Here is a 26,051-nt window from a genome sequence, read left to right as displayed (position 1 = left end):
GGCTATTTGTAGATCATACAACCCCACTTTAAAAAAATGCTACTATCCCTTTAACCTCAGCTTCCTGCTGTGATGTCAAAGGGTCATAAAAGAGTTTCCACTGTCGGATGGAGGAGAGACGCTGCAGGAAAGCGGCTTCAGCAGGTTTTTACAGGACCGTCCCACTGGTTTCACTACAAATCACTTGACCAAAACAACGCTCCTCCATTCATTTCTGCACAATTTGAAAAGAAAATGTGTAATCCAGCCGGCATCGACTGTCTTGATGAAGAGAAAATGGTTCATATAAATCTATAGGTTAAGACCCAAGAGTCAAAACGTCCTCCAAAAACCCAAAACATGAAGAGCTGCCTCTGAATAATCAATGACATGATGACACACAGACCGGGTCACAGCCCAGAATACTTGTGGGTCCTACTGGCCTAGGATTTGTGTAAGGCTGAAACACAGCAGTGGGGTCCTGTAAAGACAAAAATACACACTGTGCCACTGTCTGAGCAGTAAATACTGAGTACGAATAAATTCAGTCAATCATAAATTTTATCAAAAATCTGAAGGACTATAAATCACTGTGAAATCTGTTCTCATTTATTATCATATCTGTCATATTTTACATTCCTGATATATCCTAGTCAGTACTGGTGTTTATCATATACTGTGTTCATCTCTGGACTGGAGGGACTGCTCAGTGTCCAGTGGTCCAGAGTGAATCTAAGTGTTCTGGCGGGAAACCTTCACAACATATTTGTTAGTTTGTGGGTACCAAGGCACACAGCCTGTCATCTTGGTGCTGCAGCCTCTGGTGTGTGGACAGGCCTGGGGCTTCAGGCTCGGGGCTTCAGGCTCGGGGCTTCAGGCTGACTCCATTAGTGCAGGTCGGGATATTTGAGGCAAAATCTGTTGAACGCGTCGTATATGGCCTGTCTGGAAATGAAGCAGATATACAGTCATTCATCATTAATCATTAATCATTCTTTAGTCAAGATTGGTGGTACTCCTGGACCTGTCAATCTTTATCTTTCATTTTCTATGTAAATCGTTGATTTTTCCCTCCTATTTCTTTTTTTGTATTTTTTATGTTAAAGGGATAGTAGCATTTTTTTTTAAAGTGGGGTTGTATGATCTACAAATAGCCCCTAAGTACTTTAATTGCAGTAGAAGACTCTCTGCACTCCTCCCGTTAGCAACGCCAGCCCATAATAGCCCTGCCCAGAGATTTACAACATACAGTGTAGTGTTGTCACGATACCAACATTTTGGTACCGGTATCGGTACCAACATGTTTTTCGATACTTTTCGATACTTTTCGGTACTTTTCCAAATAAAAAGAGAACACAAAAAATGTCATTATTGGCTTTATTTTAATAGAAAATCTTAGAACTATAACCTATGCATCAGTAAATAATCAGTTAATCAGTAAACAGTCACTGCTGCTGCAGGATTAAAATTCCATCTATATTAATAAACTCTTCCTAAATTGAAACATTAGTGGTGTGAATATCAACTTGTTTTCTTTGCATGAGGTCTGAAAACACTGCATCCTTTTTTGTTATTTTGACCAGTTGTAATTTTTGGGAGAAATTGTTATCAGTAGTTTATATAATGAAACAAACGTTCATGTTACTCAAACATGAACATGAACGCCCCCCCCCCCCATCACCAACGCAATATCGTTCCGTTAATTCATCTCTGCGTAGCGCTCCTTCGCTGTGTTCACTCACTCACAGAGAGAGAGAGAGAGAGAGAGAGAGAGAGAGAGAGAGAGAGAGAGACTATGCATGCCAGTGGTGGTGCGCGGTAAAAACGAAACTTATTAACCAGCAGTGTTTGCATTAATTAACGAGTCTGTGGCGGCAGTCTCTCTCGCGCGCAGCGCGCGCACACACACACAGACACACACAACACAGGCACATGGACAGGTGGCGCTGTAACGGTAATTTAAAAAAGCACCTTGCTTCGTTTGTGACTCGCTCACTCGCTCGCTGCGGCTCAAATTACAATGCGGCGACTTCACGGAGCGACGTCACCGCTGCCGGCGGCGCAAAATGAAAGTACCGGTCCCATCTAAGCGCAGTATGGTACCGTTTTAAATGCGTTAGTACCCCGGTACCACTCTAGTACCGGTATACCGTACAACCCTAATACAGTGTTGTGAACAGACCCAAAGAAACGGCCTATTTTCACGGCCTAAAAGAGGTTTTACCTGAAAAAAAAATACACAGTTCCATTGTTCGCTATAATATAATTTTTTCCAGCCCTTCAAAGTGCAGGAAAAACACAGTTTTTATTTGGACCTAACCAACTGCTGATCGGCGGGCGCTAACCCTGGGCGGAGGGATACGTGAGTTGGTTAGGTCCAAATAAAAACTGTGTTTTTCCTGCACTTTGAAGGGCTGGAAAAAATTATATTATAGCGAACAATGGAACTGTGTATTTTTTTTTCAGGTAAAACCTCTTTTAGGCCGTGAAAATAGGCCGTTTCTTTGGGTCTGTTCACAACAATGTATGTTGTAAATCTCTGGGCAGGGCTATTACAGGGTATATACACAAATCTTTGAGTCAATTTACTACCATTTAATACCTTTTTTCACTACCTTCAGATTTTTTTTAATACCACCACGACATCGAGTTGCACCAAGTATCAATCAGAAAGATTTTATGACATGTACATAGATTTTATCATCCAAGACTTACTTACATCATTACCATTACCCAGGAGACTCGGTTGCACAACAGGGCATCATCCATAAGTCATCAGGAACATTTGATCAAAAATAAAATATCTTATCATGCCTTTCTCAATCACCAGCCTCTCTCCCCTGATCCCACCCTCACCGGCCCCCCCCCCCCCCCCCCCTCACTCACTCACCTCACTCCACCTCCCTCCCCCCCTCCCTCCCTCACCCAGTTTGCCTCGCTCCTTCCTTCCTCACCTCCCTCCCTCACCCAACTCACCTCACTAACTCTTTAAATAAATACCTGGTTCTGTCTCTACCGTCACAGAACACAGTGGTAGGCCATATATATGTTTTGTTTTTTTTACATCAGTGTGAAAAGTTTCAACAATGTCCGCACATCTGCACCGTCGGTCTGTGTCTCACGTGCGTTCCATCTGACCTCAGCTCTCAGTAGAAGCTGCAGCTGCTGCAGGTGTCTGTATCTGTAGCGCTTCGGGGCTTCCTGCCCTTTCAAACGGAGCAGACCCGGACCCGGTCCGACTAAACACCGGGCTGGCGGTAGAAGGTTCATGGAGCTGTGAGCCGCGAATGCATGAAAAAAGAGCACATCGGATGTGCGGCGCGTGACGTGCATCTACATTGACATACACATAGGCTACATCAAGGCGCCTGTCATCTCAATTTAAGTCTTCTGCAAACTTGCATTTTCCCATATTCGAAACGTTTTGCCACACGCTAAAATCCGAAGAGATTCACTAGCACTTCTATCCGCCTGACAACTATGCGCGCGAAGACGATTTTAGATTTCTAGCGGCCAATGAATACAATGAATTGATATGACGTCAATATCATTCCTTTTTTTTGAAGTAGCGGCGCAAGCAAGTAATGCTTTATTTATTTTATTACGCCTATTTCATCAAAATAAAACCAGTCATTGTCCAAAAGAAAAAAAATAATACCTATTCTTTAAAATTAATACCTTTGGACCAAATTTATCACTTTTTAAGGCCATTAAATTTTGCTTTTTTGATTTATCACTTTTTAATACTTTTTAAAACCCCGCGGACACCCTGTATTATGGGCTGGCGTTGCTAACGGGAGGAGTGCAGAGAGTCTTCTACTGCAATTAAAGTACTTAGGGGCTATTTGGAGATCATACAACCCCACTTTAAAAAAATTATACTATCCCTTTAAAGCACAGGAGTCTAAACTGTAAACACAGCACTCAAAACTGATCACACTGTAGCTAATGATGTGAAGGAACCAGTATAAACCAGTTCAGAAGCCCTGGTTGTTGAAGTTTCACTATAGAAACAATCAGAGAGGTGAGTCCTGTGTCCTGACCCCCTGTAGAATGAAGACCTGTACAGTAGATATTGTTTTCTAGTTGTTATGTGGCTCCTGTTTAGAATTTTTTTTTACTAGAAGGGCTAAACAGATTTTTGTTTTGCAAAAAGCATTTTCCTATTGTGAACATAAAGATTATTTCTACATCTTTATGATCTGATCATTGTGTTTTCCTTTTTTCTATGTTGTGTGTAATGAATGTTCAGTAGTGTTTTTCATTTTGATTGGCTCGGGGTCTGATCTGACAACAGTGTTTGTTTTGAGCTGTTTGAACTGTTTTGAGGCAATAGTTTGGTCTTTCAAGAAGAGTCAGAGGTTTTGTGATTGTAGTTTGAAAACTGGGTTTTGTGTTTACAGTTTGCAGAAAAGGATGGAAGAAGGTTTCAAGAAATGTGTCTTAGCAATTGAGAAAAAGTGTAAAAGATGCTAACTATGCTATGCTAGCAGACTCTGATCTGTCTGCTGGTCTGCGCTTCTGGTCTCAGCAGACTGACCCTTTACTCCTCCAAAACAACACACCTTCAACACTGACAGTCAAGTGTGTGTTACTAAGATCAAATTGACTATTACATCACACACACACACACAACCTCCCATCTGATTTGCTCTGCTTTAAGTCAGCGGTTTACCTGAATACGTTCTGCTTGAACAGGTATGCACTGATGTGTCCTCCATTCAGATATCTGACTTCACACTCGGGCCAGATCTCCTGCAGACTGAGGACTCCTGTACGAGGGATGTAGGCGTCCTCTTTGGCCTGGACCACGATGATGAGACTGGTGTCTACAGGGACTGGGACACAGGGACAGATATACCTTTTTATGATACTTGTTTACACTGACAAATGACACGCAAGTGTTGTAGTCTACTTGCCAGCCCATAGGGCCCCATTGTGAACCCGGAAATGTTGAGTACCCCAAAGTTTTATGTTAGAAATAGATAGTACGGGTCCCCAGTATTCAGAAACTGCCGGATGCTAACTTATATATATTGGGCAATTAGCATAAGCATAATTTCTTTTTCCGTGTCTTGCCTCACTCCCGAGTCCATGACCAGCAGATAGACACCATCCTTTCGACTGTGCATGCAGTAACAAGGGAGTTACGGGCAGAGCTGGTGCACCGCTAATTAGCTTAGCTCAAACGCTGGAAGTGTATGGGTAGTGTTAGCCTGCCTCCACCTAAAGTCATCAGAGAAACTCTTCAGCAACTCTAAACGGACCGATCTTCATCTCAGAGCTGACAAAACTCTCCGGTAAGGCATCTTGAGCGGTCAAATGCCGCTAACGGGACGAGATCGGTCAAAACGGAGGGTTCAAGCAAAGACGGTTTATTTTGGTTCAAGCTAGCTACATCGAGGGTAGGTTAGCTTCCTGTTTCAAAGTAAAAGCACAAATTCTATCCTCATGGTTTTCTGTGTGTAAAGGGCAACAGGTGTTTTATTTTGTGAAAGTAACCGGAAGCGCGTTGGTCACAACGGCTAGCTTGAGTAGCGCCAAATTCGTCCTAACAAAATTGTAAACAGCTGGTAATTAGACAAATTAACGACACATTGCTGATCTAAACGGCTACTTTCTCACCTTAAAATGTTTGAAATGTCGATAAAGTGATATATTTACAGAGTTTAGAGCTAATGTGAATTTAATGTGAACATTCAAGCCCTCCCTCTCATGGTTACCATGGTTACCTCAGCTACCAGAGCAAAGATTATAAACCGACCGTTTAGAGCAGCGCTGTGAAACTGGTGAGTAGAGAACCCAGCTGTTTTTCTGACCAAAGCATGTTACTAACATTACTTTTAGACATCAAGGTACCATGTCAAGAAGCAGAAATGAGCAGAATATGTCCCCTTTAAAGAGCCTCAAAAAGTGATACTTCCATATGTCCCCTTTAAAATGATATCTCCGCCTGCTGGTGTGGCTGCAATGTACAGCGTTTTTTTTTCGCGTTTACATCTGAACAGAGATTTTTTATTTTTTTTAAATGTGCTGGTGTGGAAGTGATTTTTTTTTACAACAGAGGAGGGAAAAAGAACTCACCAGAGAAGTTGGCCATGTGTGTACATTCATCCATCACTCCCTTCATGAAGCTTATCGACTCTCTGTGCAGTGATGGCCGAGAGCATTTGGCCCGATCAGTCTTCGTCCTGTGCAGTGTGTTGTTGGCCTGAAAGCTTCTAAGAGAAGAATAAAAAGATAAAATATCAAACTGTGTCACTGGAGCAACTGGTAACTGCAGCAGCAGCATGAAAATCCTAACAAGGTCATCCAAATTGTAAATATAATTGTAACATCACTGTGAAATAAGTGATAATAACAGTGTGAGATTAAACTATTAAACCGCTTGCACACACACGCACATGAATGTAAACAGACACATGGACTGACAAAGGGTCAATAATATTCTTGGAAGTGTACCATGCTGTCCTGCTGGTACACTGTAAAGTCATTTAAAGGGATAGTTCAACATTTTGGCAAATTGGCCCATTGCCATAATCCCTACAGTCATAGCAGTAGGTTTGTTACCTTTAATTGTCGGTGCAAGCTGTTTTTAGAACGGCGGAGCAGAGCGGCGAGCTGCTCAGAGCTACGCTATGGAGGCTAATGGGATTTCTTGGTTTCCCTCATCAAACTCATCAAATACACAATCCAACAACTCCACAAAGCTCTGGTGGACAAGTTGTGAGCTGCACATTCACCACACTATGAGATAATAACACAACGTTACCACACAGAGTTGTTTTAGAGGTAAATTCATGCAAAACTGCTGATGCACGTTGCCTTCAGGGACAGTTTTTCAGCAAGCAGACTCTGTATTTCCCTCTAAAACAACTCTGTGTGGTAACGTTGTGTTATTATCTCATAGCGTGGTGAATGTGCAGGTCACAACTTGTCCACCAGAGCGTTGTGGAGTTGTTGGATTGTGTATTTGATGAGTTTGATGAGGGAAACCAAGAAATTCCTTTAGCCTCCGTAGCGTAGCTCTGAGCAGCTCACGGCTCTGCTCCGCCGTTCTAAAAATAGCTTGCACCGACAATTAAAGGTAACGAACCTACTGCTATGACTATAGGGATTATGGCAATGGGCCAATTTGCCAAAATGTTGAACTATCCCTTTAACACGCATGACAAACTACAACAGGTTTTGCATCAGCAACAACACTTCCTGTTTTGTCTACGACCTATAGGAAGCTGGTCCTCGTATACCTGCAGGCAGGTGTTGGCAGGATTCATGTCCCCCACACAACTCACAGCCACCGGCCTGTTGGTGGGATGCAGAGCGGCAGGCCCACAGGTGCAATGACTTACTTTGTGAAATTCAATCATATGCAGATGATTCTGTAATTTATATTCATGCAAAGACTAAGTGCAAGCAGGGCCGTTGTATAGGGGAGAAAGGTGATGATAACTCTAGGGGCCCAGCGCCCAGTGGGGCCCATAAAAAACCCCAGTAGTCTAATCTTTGTATGACTGATTTATTCTGCGTAAGACCCTGACTAATACGCATAGTACACTGTAAAAACTCAACATCTTTCCAAGAATATTTGTCTTATTTCTTGTCCTAATGTCTCATTTCTAGTCAAAACTAATCTCTTTCCACTTATAATAAGACTCATTACCTAAAAATTAACTTGTTTTTACATCATTTTCACTTAAATTCACAATAAATAGAAAAATCTGCCAGTGAAAGTAAGTTTTTTGTGCTTGTAATAAGGAAGAAAAACTTGCTCCACTATCAGATTTTTTCTACTTATTCCAAGTGAAAATATGCTTGAAAGAAGTAAAAAGTGTCTAAAAACAAGCTACTTTTAATATGATGTGTCTTATTTTAAGTATAATGAGATTTGTTTTGACTAGAAATGACATTTTGACTAGAAATAAGACAAATATTCTTGCTAAGATACTTGAGTTTTTGCAGTGTAATGCTGCATTAGCATCAAAACAAAGAAGGCTAAATAAAAAATGATAATACATACGTAAAAAAAAAAATACGAAAAAAAAAGTGGAAAAGTTAGGGGGAGGGGCCCACTTTAGTATTCTTTCAGGGGGCCCAGAATTCCTAGCAACGGCCCTGTTCATCAGTCACACAGGATTTAAAACACCTGTGCAAATCAGTTGGTTCAGATCCTGATGAAGACTGTTTCAGTCGAAACGCGTTGATCCCTGTAAAATAAAGGATTTTTAACTACACCTCAGAGTGCCTCGGACCCATCGGTTTTGGACCGCCTTTTACTCTTTACCACTATTTGCACCAGGACGGTCTGCTTGCTGTGTTTTATCTTCAGCTTTAGTTATTATTTTGATTGCTGAGAGGCAGAAGTGACAGAGAGAGTCTTTAACTGCATCTGCAACATACAACACTGACACACCCAAAAAAATATGCATCTACATAAGCAAGCAATTATCAATAGGGTTAGGGTTAATAACACTGGCATCTATCAGAACCATGTGCTAGAAGCCCTAATTATAGACTATAGTATCTTAGCGAGACATACAGTATGTACAGAATGACTAGGTGTTTCATTCTTTTCATCTTACCAATGTTATGTTTAGAATGTGCTGTGTCACTGAAGCATGTGGAACGTAAGAGGAAAGTCACAGGTGTATTTTTGAGTAAAAGTGGATGTTACACATAGAACATTTCCAAGTTTTTACATTTTAAAGGGATAGTATCATTTTTTTAAAAGTAGCCCCCTAAGTACTTTAATTGCAGTAGAAGACTCTCTGCACTCCTCCCGTTAGCAACGCCAGCCCATAATAGCCCTGCCCAGAGATTTACAACATACAGTGTTGTGAACAGACCCAAAGAAACGGCCTATTTTCACGGCCTAAAAGAGGTTTTACCTGGAAAAAAAATACACAGTTCCATTGTTCGCTATAATATAATTTTTTCCAGCCCTTCAAAGTGCAGGAAAAACACAGTTTTTATTTGGACCTAACCAACTCACGTATCCCTCCGCCCAGGGTTAGTGCCCGCCGATCAGCAGTTGGTTAGCTCCAAATAAAAACTGTGTTTTATTATTTTAAATGCTGCTATGGGTATCTGGGAATGCCTCAAATGGAAATTTCGTTGTATGATATACAATGACAATAAAAGCATCTTAATCTTAACGTTTTTCCTGCACTTTGAGGGGCTGGATAAATTATATTATAGCGAACAATGGAACTGTGTATTTTTTTTCCAGGTAAAACCTCTTTTAGACTGCAAAAAAAATCTGTTTCTTTGGGTCTGTTCACAACACTGTATGTTGTAAATCTCTGGGCAGGGCTATTATGGGCTGGCGTTGCTAACGGGAGGAGTGCAGAGAGTCTTCTACTGCAATTAAAGTACTTAGGGGCTATTTGTAGATCATACAACCCCACTTTAAAAAAATGCTACTATACCTTTAAGTGCATGAGACATTGAGAAGTTTTTATTCACAGTGAATTTTCTTGTTTACCTTGGGAGAGAGTCCAGGCCCGTTCCTCTACTGTTGACGGATGATAATAAATGGTCGACTCTGTCTCCAGCTCCTCCACCAAACAATAAGCCATGGCCAGCCACAGATTCCCCTTTGTCTGCTCCAGACAGACCCAGCAGATGTTCGATAGGATCGCCGCTCTTCATGATGGCCTGACCCATCTTAAAGGAATCGGCCTGATGGATGAGAGCACACACACATCAGAGGGAGAGCTTCCTCCAGAGTCACTGAAATGTACCGGTGTTTGTTATCAATGGACAGTTTAGTTCCTCCAAATGTTTATCTGTTCCTGTTTTCACTGAAGATGCATTTCTGATTTGTTGATCTGTTACTAATCATTATATACTGTCATTTTAGTCCCAGTGTTGACCTTTGTGGCCCTACTATGGTTGTTTTGTTTTGTCCCAATGTAGTTACAATAACTGTGGTTTGTCCTTGTTTGTACTATTGTTTTTGTCTTTTGGTTTGTTTGTTTTGTTTGTTTATTTGTCTGTTTGTTTTTCTATATTGTTGAGAACATGTTTGTCTGTTGAATCGATGTTTGTCTATATGTTTGGACCCCCTCGAAAACGAGATGATACATCTCAAGGGGTTTTATCCAAATAAACAAATTTCAATCAATTAAGATCTATGAAGATCTGGAACGTGTCCTGATGAAACAAGCAATAAATATATTGTAGTTTAAAGGGATAGTTCAGCTTTTTTTGGAGTCGGGTTGTATGAGCTATAAATGCCCAATAATTACACTAGATGCAGTAGGAAGGTCTCTAATTAATGTGGATGAATCTACGTTACCAACACTTAATGTTAATGGGTCAATTTTCGATTAATGTATCATTTTGTCCTTATCGTTATTTTGTTATTATTATTAGCAGTGGAAATGCTGGGCGAGCTGGCCAGAATTTCCTACTTTCGGTTTTGCGGACGCTGCCCGGCGAGTCATGGGAATAACGCCGCCGAATCACCGTTTATGGTCGGAACTACGACGGTATCTGATCGTCCTCCAACCTCTGACTTTCATTCTTGATGAATGAAAACATTCTTGGCAAATGTTTTGGCTTTCATCCGTCTTGCGCCGGTCCAAGAATTTTACTGTGCGCACGGAGGCTCATGGGAAATGTAGTGTGGAAACACTTTGCTTTCCAAAACTCCCCGTTGTCCCTTTAATGGGGCTTTGTAGCTCATACAACCCCACTTCAAAAAAGCTGAATTATCCCTTTAATGCCAACATGAAAAATCACATTTCAAAAAAATGTCTTTTGCTTGATTGAAAAATCTGCTACCTACTCATTACAATGGATACCACATACTGTACAGTAAATGGACATTCATGTTAAAAGCCAGCATTAAAGGGATAGTAGCATTTTTTTAAAGTGGGGTTGTATGATCTCCAAATAGCCCCTAAGTACTTTAATTGCAGTAGAAGACTCTCTGCACTCCTCCCGTTAGCAACGCCAGCCCATAATAGCCCTGCCCAGAGATTTACAACATACAGTGTTGTGAACAGACCCAAAGAAACGGCCTATTTTCACGGCCTAAAAGAGGTTTTACCTGAAAAAAAATACACAGTTCCATTGTTCACTATAATATAATTTTTTCCAGCCCTTCAAAGTGCAGGAAAAACACAGTTTTTATTTGGACCTAACCAACTGCTGATCGGCGGGCGCTAACCCTGGGCGGAGGGATACGTGAGTTGGTTAGGTCCAAATAAAAACTGTGTTTTTCCTGCACTTTGAAGGGCTGGAAAAAATTATATTATAGCGAACAATGGAACTGTGTATTTTTTTTCAGGTAAAACCTCTTTTAGGCCGTGAAAAAAGGCCGTTTCTTTGGGTCTGTTCACAACACTGTATGTTGTAAATCTCTGGGCAGGGCTATTATGGGCTGGCGTTGCTAACGGGAGGAGTGCAAAGAGTCTTCTACTGCAATTAAAGTACTTAGGGGCTATTTGGAGATCATACAACCCCACTTTAAAAAAAAATGCTACTATCCCTTTAATAGATCCATGCGTTTACCGCAACTATGACAACGACTGAAGCCATGGAAACATAAACATACAATTCCGCCGGAAGTGCAAAACCGTTTTGTCGTTTGGAGAAAAAGGTGAATAAGTAAGGAATGTGTAAGAAAGCTGCCGACGGCAACGTACCCCACAGTACTCCAACAGGTTGATGATCTCCTCCTCGTACACTGAGTTGATAGCATACTGCTTCTCCAGCTCGGCCCAGTTCACTGCTTTACTCAGCACACCCTGGACACACACACACACACACACACACACACACACACACACACACACCATCACACAGAGCACCACTGGCTACAATCCTAAATGACAGTTAAAGGACAATTCCGGGCGAATTCAACTCGGGGCTGTATGTTCCTAACATTTAAGCGTTTAATGGCTCCTGTTTTGCGGTAGTTGTGTCTGTCCCCGCGTCGCCACGGCAGCAATGAATGGGAGTGGATGTAAGTTCTGCTGTTTAGGCTGTTTCCATCCCTCAAAGCCACAGACAGCGTCAGATGGAGACTCAAACATGCACCCAGAAGTTTATTTACTTCAAGCAAGCCGACATGTTTGTAAAACTAGATCTAATTCAAAGTCTCCCAGAGTCTCGCGAGACCCAGTTGCCGTGCGCGGTGTGTTCACATGCAGTGGGAGCTACCGCTTGTGTCATAAACACAGGAATATCAACTCTTGACTTGCTTCAAGTAAAAAAAACTTCTCGGTGCATGTTTGAGTCTCCATCTGACGCTGTCTGTGGAAAAAAATGTACACTTGAAGCAAGTAAAGAGTTGATATTCCTGTGTTTATGACACAAACGGGAGCTTTTCCCACTGCACCTGAACACACCGAGCGGCAACTTGGGTCTCACGCGAGACTCTGGGAGACTTTGAATTAGATCTAGTTTTACAAACATGTCGGCTTGAAGTAAATAAACTTCTGGCTGCATGTTTGAGTCTCCATCTGACGCTGTCTGTGGCTTTGAGGGATGGAAACAGCCTAAGCAGCGGAACTTGCATCCGCTCCCATTCATTGCTGCCGTGGCGACGTGGGGACAGACACAACTACCGCAAAACAGGAGCGATTAAACTGAAAATCTTCAGATTCCTTCTTTTAGACCTAAAATAATAGGAAAATACACCCCTGAGTTGAATTTGCCCGGAATTGTCCTTTAAAACCTGTCTTTGCTGTAGGGCTTCATGGCTACTTTTGAACCCATTCTCTCCCACATGAAAGGATAGCATTACTTTTCTCCTCCCTCCTTACGTGTACAACAAAGATGCTATATAATATGAGTGTGTAACGGTATCTTGCGGCGTTCCAGTGCTTTAGTAAGTCACTGTGTGTTAGAGTGAGAGTTGCATGCCGTGGATGAATGCACACAGCAGTGACGTGCTGTCAGGGGCAAACAAGGCCAACAGTGCTAAAAATAGACATTCAAATACAACTAGAAACTGCAATATCTGAAATGTGATTGCTGCAGCTCAACTGCACTGCTGGCTGCAGTCAGCATGAAGCAGCTGGGACTGTATGCAGAGATGGGAAATGAGAAGGTAAACTAGTGAGAGCCACCAAAGTTTAAATGGATGTAACAGTCTACAAGTGACCTGTTTAAAGTGTGAACACATTTTTTTTTTACAGGAAAGTGACAATATTTGTTATTGAATGAGAATAAAGTCGTAATTTATGAGAATAAAGTCGTAATTTATGAGAATAAAGTCATAATATTACGAGAATAAAGTCATAATATTACGAGAATAAAGTCGTAATTTATGAGAAAAAAGTCGTAATTTTATGAGAAAAAAGTCATAATATTCTAACCTGTTGTTTTATAGGAAGACAGTTGGTAAAATGAGGGCCGTGGAGGATTTTGTGGAGTTGTACACAAACAAGGAGATACTTAATCTTTTGGCACATCAGCATCATATAATCATATGTAGCTATTAGGACTTTTTATATGTAAGAAAATGCATCTTTTCCGGAGAAATCACCAGACGGACTTGGAGGAAGTCGCTGCTTTTGTGGAGGGGGAAATGACTGGATTTTTCTCTGAATTGTAAAATAAAACCTGAATAGTGGTGAAATAGAAATACTCATGTAACGTGCATGTACCACAATATACAAGTGCAGCAACTAAGTTTAGGTAGTCAATTCTATTCCATCACTGATCAGTTAACTTTTGAAATGTTCAGCAGATGCCTGTTTTCATCAAAACGACTTAAATACAATTGTGTCAAACATATCTTTTAATAACTTCACAAGTAAGTAAACAGTCAGAATAAAATCTCTTCATACAAACATCTGCAAGTGACCTCAAGAAATCCAGTGTCTTGACAACATGATCACAAATGATTAACACATACGTTCTGTAAACAATAATAACCTTGCTTTGATCACAACAGATCAATACATTTTCTGTACGACTTCTTAAACAACATGTAACAAACGTTAACCTGTAGGTTAACTAAAACCTAGGTTTGCTCAGTGAGCAGAACAGTTTAATAAACGTTTAGCCGACAAGAACATTACCTGCGCTCACCTTTTCTCGTCTCGACCTACTTCCATTTTACTTTGACTTTTTTCTCATAAAATTACGACTTTATTCTCGTAAATTACGACTTTATTCTCAAAGTTTGTGATTTTTTTTCCCTCAATGTGGCCCTAATACTCTGTCGTAAGAATGCACTGTTTTATATGATACTTTTTTCTCTGTCATGAATTCATGCCACCACTGACTGATAATTGACTGGTCTCTTTTGTTCTACACAAAGGAACAGGAAATGAGCTTCCAAGACTTGATTCAGCACTTAATTACTAATGAGAATAATTTTACTAAAGCTGTTTACAATGAACCAGACCATAATCAGTGTCCCTTTGCTTGGTATGGGCAGAGGACAGCTGCTTTATTCTGAGCTGCCTGGCTGTCACATGAGACCATATCATTGAATAATAGTCTAAGTGTGCCGACTTAGATGTTTGGTCAATAGCTAAATGTAATAAATGTTTTATAGCAGTTACATGCCAGGCCAGCTAATTTTATTTACAGTTATCTGCTGCTATATTCCTAATTAACACTGACATTGGTGGACTATAGGACTAATCGCCTTGCTGTTTACAACTACTTCCGGGTAGAAAACCAGTGACGGACGAGAGTTTCGCTATATGTATATCTACTTTTTCATGTCACTATATCACCGTTTAGACTAATCTGATGTTTGTAAAGTTTATAAAACCAATGATTGGACAAACATTACTATTTACATGTGCACATTTTTGTAATTAGTCATGGTTATCATAGATTAGCCGGGCTAACGGTTAGCTACCTGTTTAACTTTAATAACTCAGTGACTCAATAAACGCTCCATGAAAAAATATTTTCTCCAGCGGATATCTGAGTTCCAACATGACTGAGCTAACTGGAGTTTAGCTACCGTTAGCTTAGCTACCGTTAGCTGTCCCTGTCAGCTGCAGCCACTGATGCTTTCTAGACACCGTGATTCCCCCAAACTGAATAAATCCAACACATAGCAACACAAAACACACACACAGAAATAGTAATGTTTCTTCAATCATTTCAGATTTGTCTAAACGGTGATAGGGCGTGAAAAATATGATATATAGCTAAACTCTCGTTCGTTACTATTGATCTCATTCAAATTACGTGCTGGTTTTCTACCCGGAAGCAAACAACAAGGAGATTCGGTCTATTCCTTCAAATACAGAACACTACTGTTCATAATGATTCAAAAGGTTAACAGTTATGAACAGTTACGAATGTGCAGTTCATTTTCGGTTTACAAAAAAAAAGGTATGCAGGGCAATTTTTGAAGGCTACAAATGTTGATGTTTATTTGTTTTTGTTTTTTTTGTTTTCTTTTTTTTCTCTGTTATTTGAAAATGTATTTACTACAATATACTTAAGTACTGGTAACCTTATTGGTTCCCTTTTTTTCTGTTTTTTTCTCTGGTTTAGTTTAGTTTGTTCGTTTGCTTGTTTGTTTGTTAGTTGTTATTGTTTTGTTTTGTTTTTTCTTATTGTAAGTTTGTTTGTTTTTTATATTGTAAGAATGCTGGGTAGCTTAATTTGGTATGTAGGACAGGCAATATGCTTCTGCCTGTGCCTTTTCAGTCACTATTTTGTCGATAATGTTTGTAGCTATTGTGTCATGTGACTGAATAAAGAATTTCAAATCAAAAAATCAAATCAAATCAAATCAAAACTGAAACATTAAAATGGTTATAATACCACCTGACACTTTCTACTGCTAGAAACACAGAAGTATAGATTTAGAGTGGGTCAGAGTGGGACCACATTGGACCAGTCACGGCTCCAAACAACCAGGAAGAAGGAGAGACAGTTGCATCATCCCATCTACACTGTTTGATGATGTCACCTGGTAACTAGATGTCTTGTCACTGTGTGGGAACTACAGAGCGTGTGTTACCGTGGTGAAGACACTGGAGGCGGTGGACCAGGACAAACAGGGAATCAGAGGGATGGGCTTTGGCCAGTTTGTTACTGCCAGGGACGCCATCTGGACACAGAGGAAAAAAAACAACACAGCTCATGAAAAACCCCATCTCATTCTCTGGGCATCTACTTCAGAGGATCAGGACAGCTTTTTTTTGTTTGTTTTTTTGTTTTTGTACTTTATTTTTATAAAAGGAACATAAACAACATACAGAAAGACATAGAACAAACAGTTGGTCACCTATACAATACATTCATTCAAACGTTATACTGGTGGAGTTACAAATACAATGATGGTTCAATGAATGAGCGTCGCTTTTGGACATGTACACAATCCATTTTTCCCAATAGTGCAAATATTTATCAGTCTGTAGATTTAACGAAAAGCTCATCCTTTCCATATTTTGGGTATTAGTCACAATATTGATCCAGTCTGACTCTGCTGGAGGTGCGGCCTGCAGCCAGCTCAGAGTTACGGTTTTCTTACTAGCTGCTAATAGTATTTTTAAAAGATATTTGTCTCGCTCCAATATATGGGGTGCAATGTTACCCAGGTAGATTGTAGAAAAGGAGCTATTAATTTCATCACCAAAAATGTTTTGTACTACTTGCGTGATCTTTTGCCAATATGGCTGAATAGCTGGGCAGCTCCAGAATATATGAAAATGGTCTGCTAGCTGTTCACCACACTTCCTCCAACATTTTCTCCCATTTTAATCTAATCTTATCTGTTGAGTGTTTCTTAATAGACTGAATACGGGAGTACAGTTTTGAAACAAGTTTTCTATTGTCCTTTTTTTTGTACATGTCAATAAATATGTCGATTAAGTTGGTCTCACTTTCCTCTAGTGGTTTTATCTGATCGTTATAATAAGACCTGGTTTGAAGATACCTAAAGAAATGCGTTTTTTCTAGCCCATATGTAAGGATCATGACAGCTTTGATAAAAAAGACTGTGTGTGTGTGTGTGTGTGTGTGCCGCTCTGGGGACTCACATATCCTCCCATGGAGATGCCGGTCATTCCCAGAGGCCAGTATCCTTCTCCATGCAGCCAGCGGAGCAGCACTGTCGACTCCAGGATCAGAGCGCCTCCCATCACAAACAGGTCCGACACATTCTTCAGACTGGACCTCCTGAACAACACACACACGATGTTTACATTCACTTCAGACTGCATTTATTTCAGCTTTAATAACTGAAGCCATTAAAGTCTCTGAAATAGAGATTTAAAAGTCTTGTACGGTGGCCTATGAGGACAAATCAAATACAGCATTAAAGGGATAGTAGCATTTTTTTTTAAAGTGGGGTTGTGTGATCTACAAATAGCCCCTAAGTACTTTAATTGCAGTAGAAGACTCTCTGCACTCCTCCCGTTAGCAACGCCAGCCCATAATAGCCCTGCCCAGAGATTTACAACATACAGTGTTGTGAACAGACCCAAAGAAACGGCCTATTTTCACGGCCTAAAAGAGGTTTTACCTGAAAAAAATACACAGTTCCATTGTTCGCTATAATATAATTTTTTCCAGCCCCTCAAAGTGCAGGAAAAACACAGTTTTTATTTGGACCTAGTAATATTTTACTCAACATTCATGTTTTTGTTGTTCAGTAAAATAATTGATTGTTCATACAAGAATTACAACTTGATAAAGTTCTACTCACAAATAAATCTGTTGAAATGTCATGTTTTTTAATTGTATTATTTTGCATGGATGTCTGCTTATGACAAAACTAAATATTTACATTTATGTTTAAATTACCCCCAATTTCCACTTAATTCCCAATAATCCCCAAATTCCAATTTGGAATGTTTCCAAAATTCCCCAGCTTAACTTCCCATGGAAAGTTTCTGGAAATTTACTGGAAATTTTCCCCTCATTTGCAACCCTATTTGTGTAGCACTTCATCAAACACAGAGGTCATTAAATGTGCTTAATAGAAATAAAAAAGCATAGTATAAGTAAAAGAACAGATTCTAAAATAGGAAATATCTCATCAAAAGTTGGAGTTGTTTTTGAGGTAAATCCCAAACTGCCGATGCACGTTCCCGTCGCACAACACCAGCTTCGCATTTGCTGCGAAAACAACTCCATCTCATAACGTTCCATTATCATCTCATAGCGTGGTGAATGTGCCGGTCGCAACTTGTCCACCAGAGCGTTGTGGAGTTGTTGGATTGTGTATTTTTATCTCTAAAACTATAGGGATTATTGCAATGGGCGAATTTTCCAAAATGTTAAAATATACCTTTAATGTTTATACTTTCTTCTTAGGGGCCACCAGAGTTTCAGACTTACACTCACAGTTCTCGTAGGCAACACACACATGAAGTCATTATTTCAGTTATTTCATTAAACTGTAAATGTAACATTTACGCAGCTTGTAGCATTTTTGCTTTTTCTTCTACATTTACTTGTCATTTAAAAAAGAAAGAGCTGCTTTTTTTCTACTTGTCTGAAAATAAAAACTCATACAGTCAATATAGAGTGTGACAGGTTGAACTTACAGTTGGTCTTTGGGTTTACGGTAGCCATGTGAAGGGTCAGTCAAGGATCAGACACATGTTCACAGAGGCAGCAAAGATAACACAGACATTTGACTAGATAACAGAGCTGAACTGATCCCTGATCTGCTTTCACCAACACAGCCTCTTATCGTCTGCATCAGGTGTTAGCTTCCAAAGCATGGAAACACAAGCCTGATAAGGAAGAGGGCAAGGTCAGAGTGCAGTGACATTACACCATGTCCGTTGTTTGTTCCTTCTCTTTACAAAGTGGTGTTACATGTTTAATTCTTAGAGAGCAAAATAGTGCGTTACATCTAGACTTCATCTGCTCCTTCAGTGGCCTGTTGTCATGTTTGGCTGCGGCTGAATCAGCTGGTTCAGAAGGACGAGACCGGTGACGTGACTGGCTGAAATGTTTTGAATCAAACATCATCGTCCTCTGATCTACGAAGGAGTATTAGGGCAAGCCAAAAAAAAAAAAATCCAGTGCAAGGGAAAAGAGTAAGCAAAAAAAAAAAAGATCCGGCACAAGAAGAAAAAAAAAAAATCAGGCAAAAAAAAAAAAAAAAAAACTGCAGAGGCTTGACCACGTACCACAACAAAGCGAGAAGCGACTGTCGGCTCCATGACAGCAGCAGAGTGACAGACAGGCTGCCAAACTCTGCAGCGCCATAAAAGTGAACAATAAAGCCGATTAACTTTGACTCAATGCCGGAGTATGACAATGAAAACACGAATCACTTCCGTGTCCAACCCCTGCTGCTAACGTAGCCTACAGCAATCAGCAATGCATGTTCTTCATTGCTGTCCCCCCCCATATCTATGGCTGCCCCCCCCCCCCCAAAACAAACACACACACACACACACACACACAATCATTTATAAGTTACATAGAGACGTTATATGAGCTAACGTTTAGCATGACTAAACGTGACTGGAGACACCTCCGTGACTAGACCACCGCGACCCAGGTCTCTGCCTCCTCCTGTAGTATTTACAGGGTTTATACAGGAAACTTGAAGTTAATTCTAAAACCTTTTTAAGACTTTTTCAAGACCTTCTCAATATTTTTTAACACCTCACCGCCACTTCAAGCTGTAACCATTTATATCAGTGACACTTTTAACTGAACAGTTCTAGTTTGTGATAAAGACTATAGACCACTATGATGCTACAGAATTCATAATAGGCTGGGATAATAAATCAAAGGCAAAGTTTATCAAAAAAACAAAACAAAAACATTGTTCCACTCTCAAAACACAAAAACAACAATCACGACAGTCATGAGATGTGCCTCAACTCATTTGATCTAGTCTCCAGGAGGGTTGCAGCCGATATCCGAGTACTCGCTCGACTTGGTATCCGAGTACCATTTCACTACTCGGACACTTTATGTACCGGTTCATCTTTGTTTTTTAATAAAACAAATAAATACACTTTCACAATGTTTTTTAGGACTCAAACTCTTGGACAGCTAATTCAGAAAAAAAAATACCTTCAAAATTTAAGACTTTATAAAGTCGTGAAAAGACTTTTTAATACTTTTTAAGGGTCTTAATTTTCCCAAAATTGATTTATCACCTATTAATACTTTTCAAGACTCCGCGGATACCCTGATTTACAAATACAAATACTATCTCCTCTCCTGTAGTATTTGTAGTATTTACAAATACTACTACAAGAGCCTGTCTGTCACTCTGCTGCTGTCATGGAGCAGTCAGTCGCTTGTCGCTTTGTTGTGGTACGTGGTCAAGCCAGCAGTTTTGGGGGTTTTTTGCCTGGCTTTTTTTTTTCTTGTGCCAGATTTTTTTTTTTTTCTTCACTTGACTTTTTTTTTTTTCTTGTGCCAGATTTTTTTTTTTTTGCTTGCTTGCTTTTTTTTTTTTTGGCTGGCCCTAATACTCCTTCGTACCTGATCTCACCCAGCTAGCTGCACTTTGCACTCGCTGCTGCTACATGAACTATAAACACCCACACACTCTGTACTCAAACAATGAGTGTTTGTGCAATCCAAACGGTGTTTCTAAGTGCAACACTGCAGGCAGCGTGTATCAGGGTCTATCAGGGGGTGTCCAGCAGGACTGCTCCTTCTTTCCTGGAGGAGGGTCTGGCAAGCGAGACTAAGCAGGACTGACAGGTGACAATCAACAGAAGGATATAATAAGGATTCTCCAGAAGCAGTGAAGCCATTCCTGCCTCTTTGATCATGGGCCGGGCCATCAGTGTCCGCCGCCGCCAGAAAAACTACACACACAGACACAGAGAACAAACAGTCATTAAAGGGATAGTTCAACATTTTGGCAAATTGGCCCATTGCCATGATTGCTATAGTCTATATAGCAGTAGGTTCGTTACCTTTAATTGTCGGTGCAAGCTATTTTTAGAACGGCGGAGCAGAGCCGTGAGCTGCTCAGAGCTACGCTACGGAGGCTCATTATGGGACTTCTTGGTTTCCCTCATCAAACTCATCAAATACACAATCCAACAACTCCACAACGCTCTGGTGGACAAGTTGTGAGCTGCACATTCACCACGCTATGAGATAATAACACAACGTTACCACACAGAGTTGTTTTAGAGGGAAATTCATGCAAAACCTCTGATGCGCGTTGCCTTCAGGGACAGTTTTTCATCAACAGTCTCTGTATTTCCCTCTAAAACAACTCTGTGTGGTAACGTTGTGTTATTATCTCATAGCGTGGTGAATGTGCAGGTCACAACTTGTCCACCAGAGCGTTGTGGAGTTGTTGGATTGTGTATTTGATGAGTTTGATGAGGGAAACCAAGAAATCCCATAATGAGCCTCCGTAGCGTAGCTCTGAGCAGCTCACGGCTCCGCTCCGCTGTTCTAAAAATAATAACCGACAAATAAAGGTAACAAACCTACTGCTATGACTATAGGGATCATGGCAATGGGCCAATTTGCCAAAACGTTGAACTATCCCTTTAATACTTGAGACAGTGCAGACTGAGTGCATCCTGCTAATCAGGTCTTGTGGAGGTCGAGGGTCTTACGTGGTCTCCAGTCCCGGCCAGGTGGATACATACTGGTCTGTTCTTCTGCCACTTCCTGGGAACTATGAACTGAAACCTGCAACAACAGACCATAATAGTACACAGACACATCATGAGTCATCAACAGACAAAGGTTTAGGCCCAATCCCATTTCTCTTTTTTACCCCTACCCCTTGCCCCTCGCCCCTTGAAACGGAGCTACAAGGGGTAGGGGTAGAAAGTCAACCCCTCCGAATTGGGACACCACTTCAACAGTCACATACGTCATCACGTAGTCTCACTGGCTTTTACGTAAGCTGATGCGGCGAGCTTTTGCCAGAAATCAAATAGCGTGTTCCATATAACTTAATAAAATAAGATAAAACTTAATGCAGACTGATCGGTTCATTGTAAAACATTTATTTACTGATGTAAATGTGGTGATTTCTGTACACAGAGCCCAGAGGCAGCTGCCGGCTCCTCTGTCTAAGCTTCACTTTTCATCCAAATAACTAATGCTACTGCCACAATTGTCAGATTTCATCAATGAGAGCAACATTTAAATGCTAAAATGAATTTAACATGCTGGTGGTAAACCTCTAAAAACCTGCGGATAAGTTAATTAACGACCGCCTTCTCTCCCGGCGGGACCGGGACGAGGACGTAGTTTGGCCGGCGGAGCAGCTCTGCAGACCGGCTGCTGCCTCTGTGAGGAGCCGCTCCTCCTGGAGCTTCACTTCTCCGAAAAATCGTCGGAGCAAACTTCTAAACCGCCGTCATTTGGGTAAACTAACCGCACATTTGGGACCTAAACAGTTACTTTCTCGCAAGAAAAAATATTAAAACTTTAAGAAAGTGACGTAATAACAGCGCTACAGCAAGAAATAAAACAGCTTTTCGTTTTACAGCCACCGCTGCCGGCTGCCACAAGATGCATTCTGGGAAACTTTTCATACCCCTCCGTTTGGAGTGTGCCTCTGAAAAATCTCCGTTTGGAGGGGTATGTAGCCCTACCACTTCCCCCTACCCCTCTGTCCTAACGGGGATTGGGACACCCCTACCCCTACACGTGAACGCGCAAAACGGAGGGGTAGGGGTAAGTGGTAGGGCCAAGGGGGGAAATGGGATTGGGCCTTACTGTAGCTGGAGTGGACCACGTGGTCACATGGTGTAGCTACCTGGCTTTGACGGCCTCTTTTGGCAGGATGCCTGGAACCAAGTGCTCCAGAGGAGAGATGAAGAAGCCATCGTGGATCAGACAGTCAGAGTGCTCCTCTGTCTGGACACAAACAGGCAAAGCAGTGAGACTCCAACAAGAAACACTTCCTGTACGCAATGTTTTTTTCGTAGGATAGCTCTGGGAAAGTGCCACCTTCCCCGCCTCTGATTGGCTGGATGAGTTCTCCTGTAGTAAACTAAAATACACACCAACTGAAGATATAAGTGTGATCAGATGCTATGGCGTAGCGGTTTGCGTTTTCGCCTGCGGTGTGGTGAATCCGAGTTCGATCCCCGCTGGTTTCACATTCCGAAAAATATAGTTTTAAAATTTATATTCCAAGTTTTCATTTTGAGTTTGAGAGAAGTGTAATTGTGCCATTGGTTTAGGTTTAGGCGATGAAGAAAGGAGTTGGTTAAGTTTAGTAAAAAGACCAGGTAGAGTGTAGACAGGCCAGATAAGTAGAGAGGGTCCAGGTAGATCTAGGCGCTTATAGGACGAATCGCCTTGTTGTTTACAACTACTTCCTGGTAGAAAACCAGCATTCGAACAATAGTGACGGACGAGTTTCGCTATATATATCTACTTTTTCACGTCACTATATCGCCGTTTAGACTAATCTGATGTTTGTAAAGTTTATGAAACCAATGATTGGACAAACATTACTATTTACGTGTGCACATTTTTGTAATTAGTCATAGTTATCATAGATTAGCTGGGCTAACGGTTAGCTACCTGTTTAACTTTATTAACTCAGTGACTCAATAAACGCTCCATGAAAAAATATTTTCTCCAGCGGATATCTGAGTTCCAACATGACTGAGCTAACTGGAGTAGTTTCATGTCGTGTCCCACAACGGGAGGGTTTTAACAGCTGACGTCCTGCTGTTAGCTTAGCTACCGCCGTTAGCTTAGCTACCGTCAGCTTAGCTACCGTTAGCTGTCCCTGTCACTGAGCCACTGATGCTTTCTAGACACTGTGATTCCCCCAAACTGAATAAATACAACACATAGCAACACAAAACACACACACAGAAATAGTAATGTTTCTTCAATCATTTCAGATTTGTCTAAACGGTGATAGGGCGTGAAAAATATGATATATAGCTAAACTCTCGTTCGTTACTACTGTTCTCATTCAAATTACGTGCTGGTTTTCTACCCGGAAGTAGAATGTAAACAACAAGGAGATTCGGTCTATAACACTTGGCCGACAGCCTGCGTTTCACAGCCGTTTCACAGCCAAAACAAACAACCAATCAGGCGAGAGCCCTTCTAGCCAATCAGAGTCGAAAATGGAGCCCATCTAGCCAATCAGAGGCGGGAAAGGCGGGACTTTCCCGGACCTATCCTACGAAAAAAAATATTGCTTCCTGTAGAGTGGTGAGCGGAGAGAGCAGGGCGAGTACCTTGTTGATGTAAACTGGATAGTTCTCAGGCACCAGGGCCTTGCACCTCTCTCTGTCTCCAATCAGCTTACGGAACTCAAAGATTCTGCAAAACACAAACAAGAAAAACAAGGGGAGTGTAAAAAACATTTATCAATGAAGTATTAGAGTTGTTCTTTTAGAGTCGGTCACAACACTGATGCATCTTGTTAACACCATGAGCACTGTGTGTGGTGCTGCAGAGAAACCCCAAGCTACAAACCATATTCTCTGGATGTAAAGAGAAAAATATCTTTAGTGCAAAAAAATCACATCATTTTGAAATTTCTCCAGTGAAAATTAAACACACTGAAAAAAAAATCATCCAATATGTGAGGAATTTCATTCTGAGCTGAGTATTTATACGATGAATATTAATGACGACGGCCATGGCTGCTGTGGCTGTCCTGAAACCCTGACCCTGATTCTAACTGAAATCAAAACGTCTTAATTATAATAAATAATGACAATATATTATATATTATATCAACTTGCTTCAGATAACATGAAATCCTTAATGACTGATATGTTGCACAGTTTATTCCCAGGACGGGCTGGAGTTAAGTGCATATCGTTAGCCTAATAGCATAATTGCCTAAGTCATATTTGAAGATTTTCGGGAAAAAAAGAAAAAACACAATTTCTAGCAAGCAAAGTCAAAAAGATGACTTAGGCAGATAGTGATTTTGGACGCTAAAAGGTGTTCTGATTGGTTGAGGACATAGCCAATAAGGCAAGGTGATGCAGCAGTGGTAGGAGAGGAAAGTTAGGCAGATATCTCAATTTGGCCAAAAAATGACTTAGGCAATTATGCTATGAGGCTAACGACATGTGTATGTCCTGATTTGGACAGCTGTGTTTTGTTGTGTTTTGTGTTCCATACCTCCTCAGGTCTTCAGGCTTCCCCCATCCTCCAATGAAGAGTTTGGTGAGGAGCAGCCGTCTGTAAAATACATCCAGTCGGCTCACACCCATGGACCAGCACCTGGCATCTACAGGGACGGGAGAGAGACACACACACTTGACTGAGAAAGAAAGAAAGAATGAGCAGAAAATAAACTCTCTCTAGTCTAGCAGCATCTGGCATCACAGAAGAACAACAATGTGCGTCAGCCAGGTGTTCTTTGGCTTCGGTGGCTTACAAAGAGCTCAGAGCTCAGCACGGCCATACCTACCTTTGTTAGGGCGGACTACACTGAGCTAAAGGTTAAATAAACAGTCCACTTAGCTGCTGGTACCTGGACACATTAAGGTTAAAGGGATAGTTCAACATCAGCTCATGTCTCTGCCGCACGGATATCAAAACAATTAATTAATTAATAGAGATGCACCGATTGCTAAATTCTTGGCCGATACTGATTTCCGGTTTTTAAGGAGGTCTGACCTGCCAAAACCGTTTTTTCTGATACCGATTTTCTATCTAAGAAATAATTATAATCATACAATAGATATTTGTTTGGCTTGAGTAGCCTACCCTTTCCCAAATTCAATACAAGTACCCCTCTCCCAGACAACATTTTGCTTATATAACTGCAATTAAAACCACAACTAGTGGTAGGCTATATCAGTGGTTCACGATCTTTTTTTACACCAAGGACCCCTAAATTGACACAAATTAGACCACAGACCCCCATTGGACAAAATTTTGACATATGCAAATATTTCTTCTGAGGATGAAGGACGTTACTTTTTTAGTCAATGTACTGTATGTTCAAATCAGGGCCAATGGCGTGAATTTTTGGAAATATTATAGAGATATTTCTGGGAAAAAAGTGGTACAATTTCTCCAAAAACATTTAAACATTTCTAGAACAAATGGTAAAAATTCTCAAAAAAAAATGTATCTTTTAAAAAAATTTTAGAAAAAAAATTTCAAAAAATAAAAAAAAGTAAACATTTTTCTAGAAAAAAGTGGTAAAATTTCAAGAAAAAGTTGGTGACCCC

General features: G+C 40.8%; 1 protein-coding gene across 2 annotated transcripts; it reads right to left on the bottom strand.

Annotated features, from left to right (window-relative positions):
• Positions 1-566: 566 nt before the first annotated feature.
• abhd18 (abhydrolase domain containing 18) lies at positions 567-25,102 on the bottom strand. 2 transcript variants are annotated; one of them, XM_085788587.1, is made up of 12 exons: positions 24,991-25,102; positions 24,090-24,174; positions 22,640-22,740; positions 21,483-21,558; positions 20,599-20,711; positions 16,956-17,094; positions 15,935-16,024; positions 11,634-11,735; positions 9,464-9,660; positions 6,064-6,200; positions 4,655-4,817; positions 567-924 (listed from the first exon to the last, which is right to left on the bottom strand). In XM_085788587.1, the coding sequence occupies exons 1-12, from the start codon at positions 25,080-25,082 to the stop codon at positions 867-869; spliced, it is 1,353 nt and encodes a 450-aa protein (XP_085644713.1). In that variant the 5' UTR covers positions 25,083-25,102; the 3' UTR covers positions 567-866. The 2 variants fall into 2 exon arrangements, with proteins under 2 accessions (XP_085644713.1, XP_085644714.1); XM_085788588.1 differs by having other exon boundaries at positions 6,064-6,197.
• Positions 25,103-26,051: the final 949 nt, after the last annotated feature.

This window comes from Trachurus japonicus, chromosome 10 (genome assembly GCF_045865225.1).
Source record: "Trachurus japonicus isolate A0001 chromosome 10, Traja_1.0".
Classification (NCBI taxonomy): domain Eukaryota; kingdom Metazoa; phylum Chordata; class Actinopteri; order Carangiformes; family Carangidae; genus Trachurus; species Trachurus japonicus.
The sequence above is the reverse complement of the archived record's forward strand: the minus strand, read 5'-3'. Positions and strand labels throughout refer to the sequence as shown.

Excerpts from the sequence above, each read along its gene's own strand:
- abhd18 (XM_085788587.1), bottom strand. The coding sequence starts at position 25,082 with ATGGGTGTGAGCCGACTGGATGTATTTTACAGACGGCTGCTCCTCACC. Across the intron at positions 20,712-21,482 it reads TGGCCGGGACTGGAGACCAC|TTTTTCTGGCGGCGGCGGAC; the intron begins GTAAGACCCTCG and ends CTGTGTGTGTAG. Across the intron at positions 16,025-16,955 it reads GCATCTCCATGGGAGGATAT|ATGGCGTCCCTGGCAGTAAC; the intron begins GTGAGTCCCCAG and ends CTCTGTGTCCAG.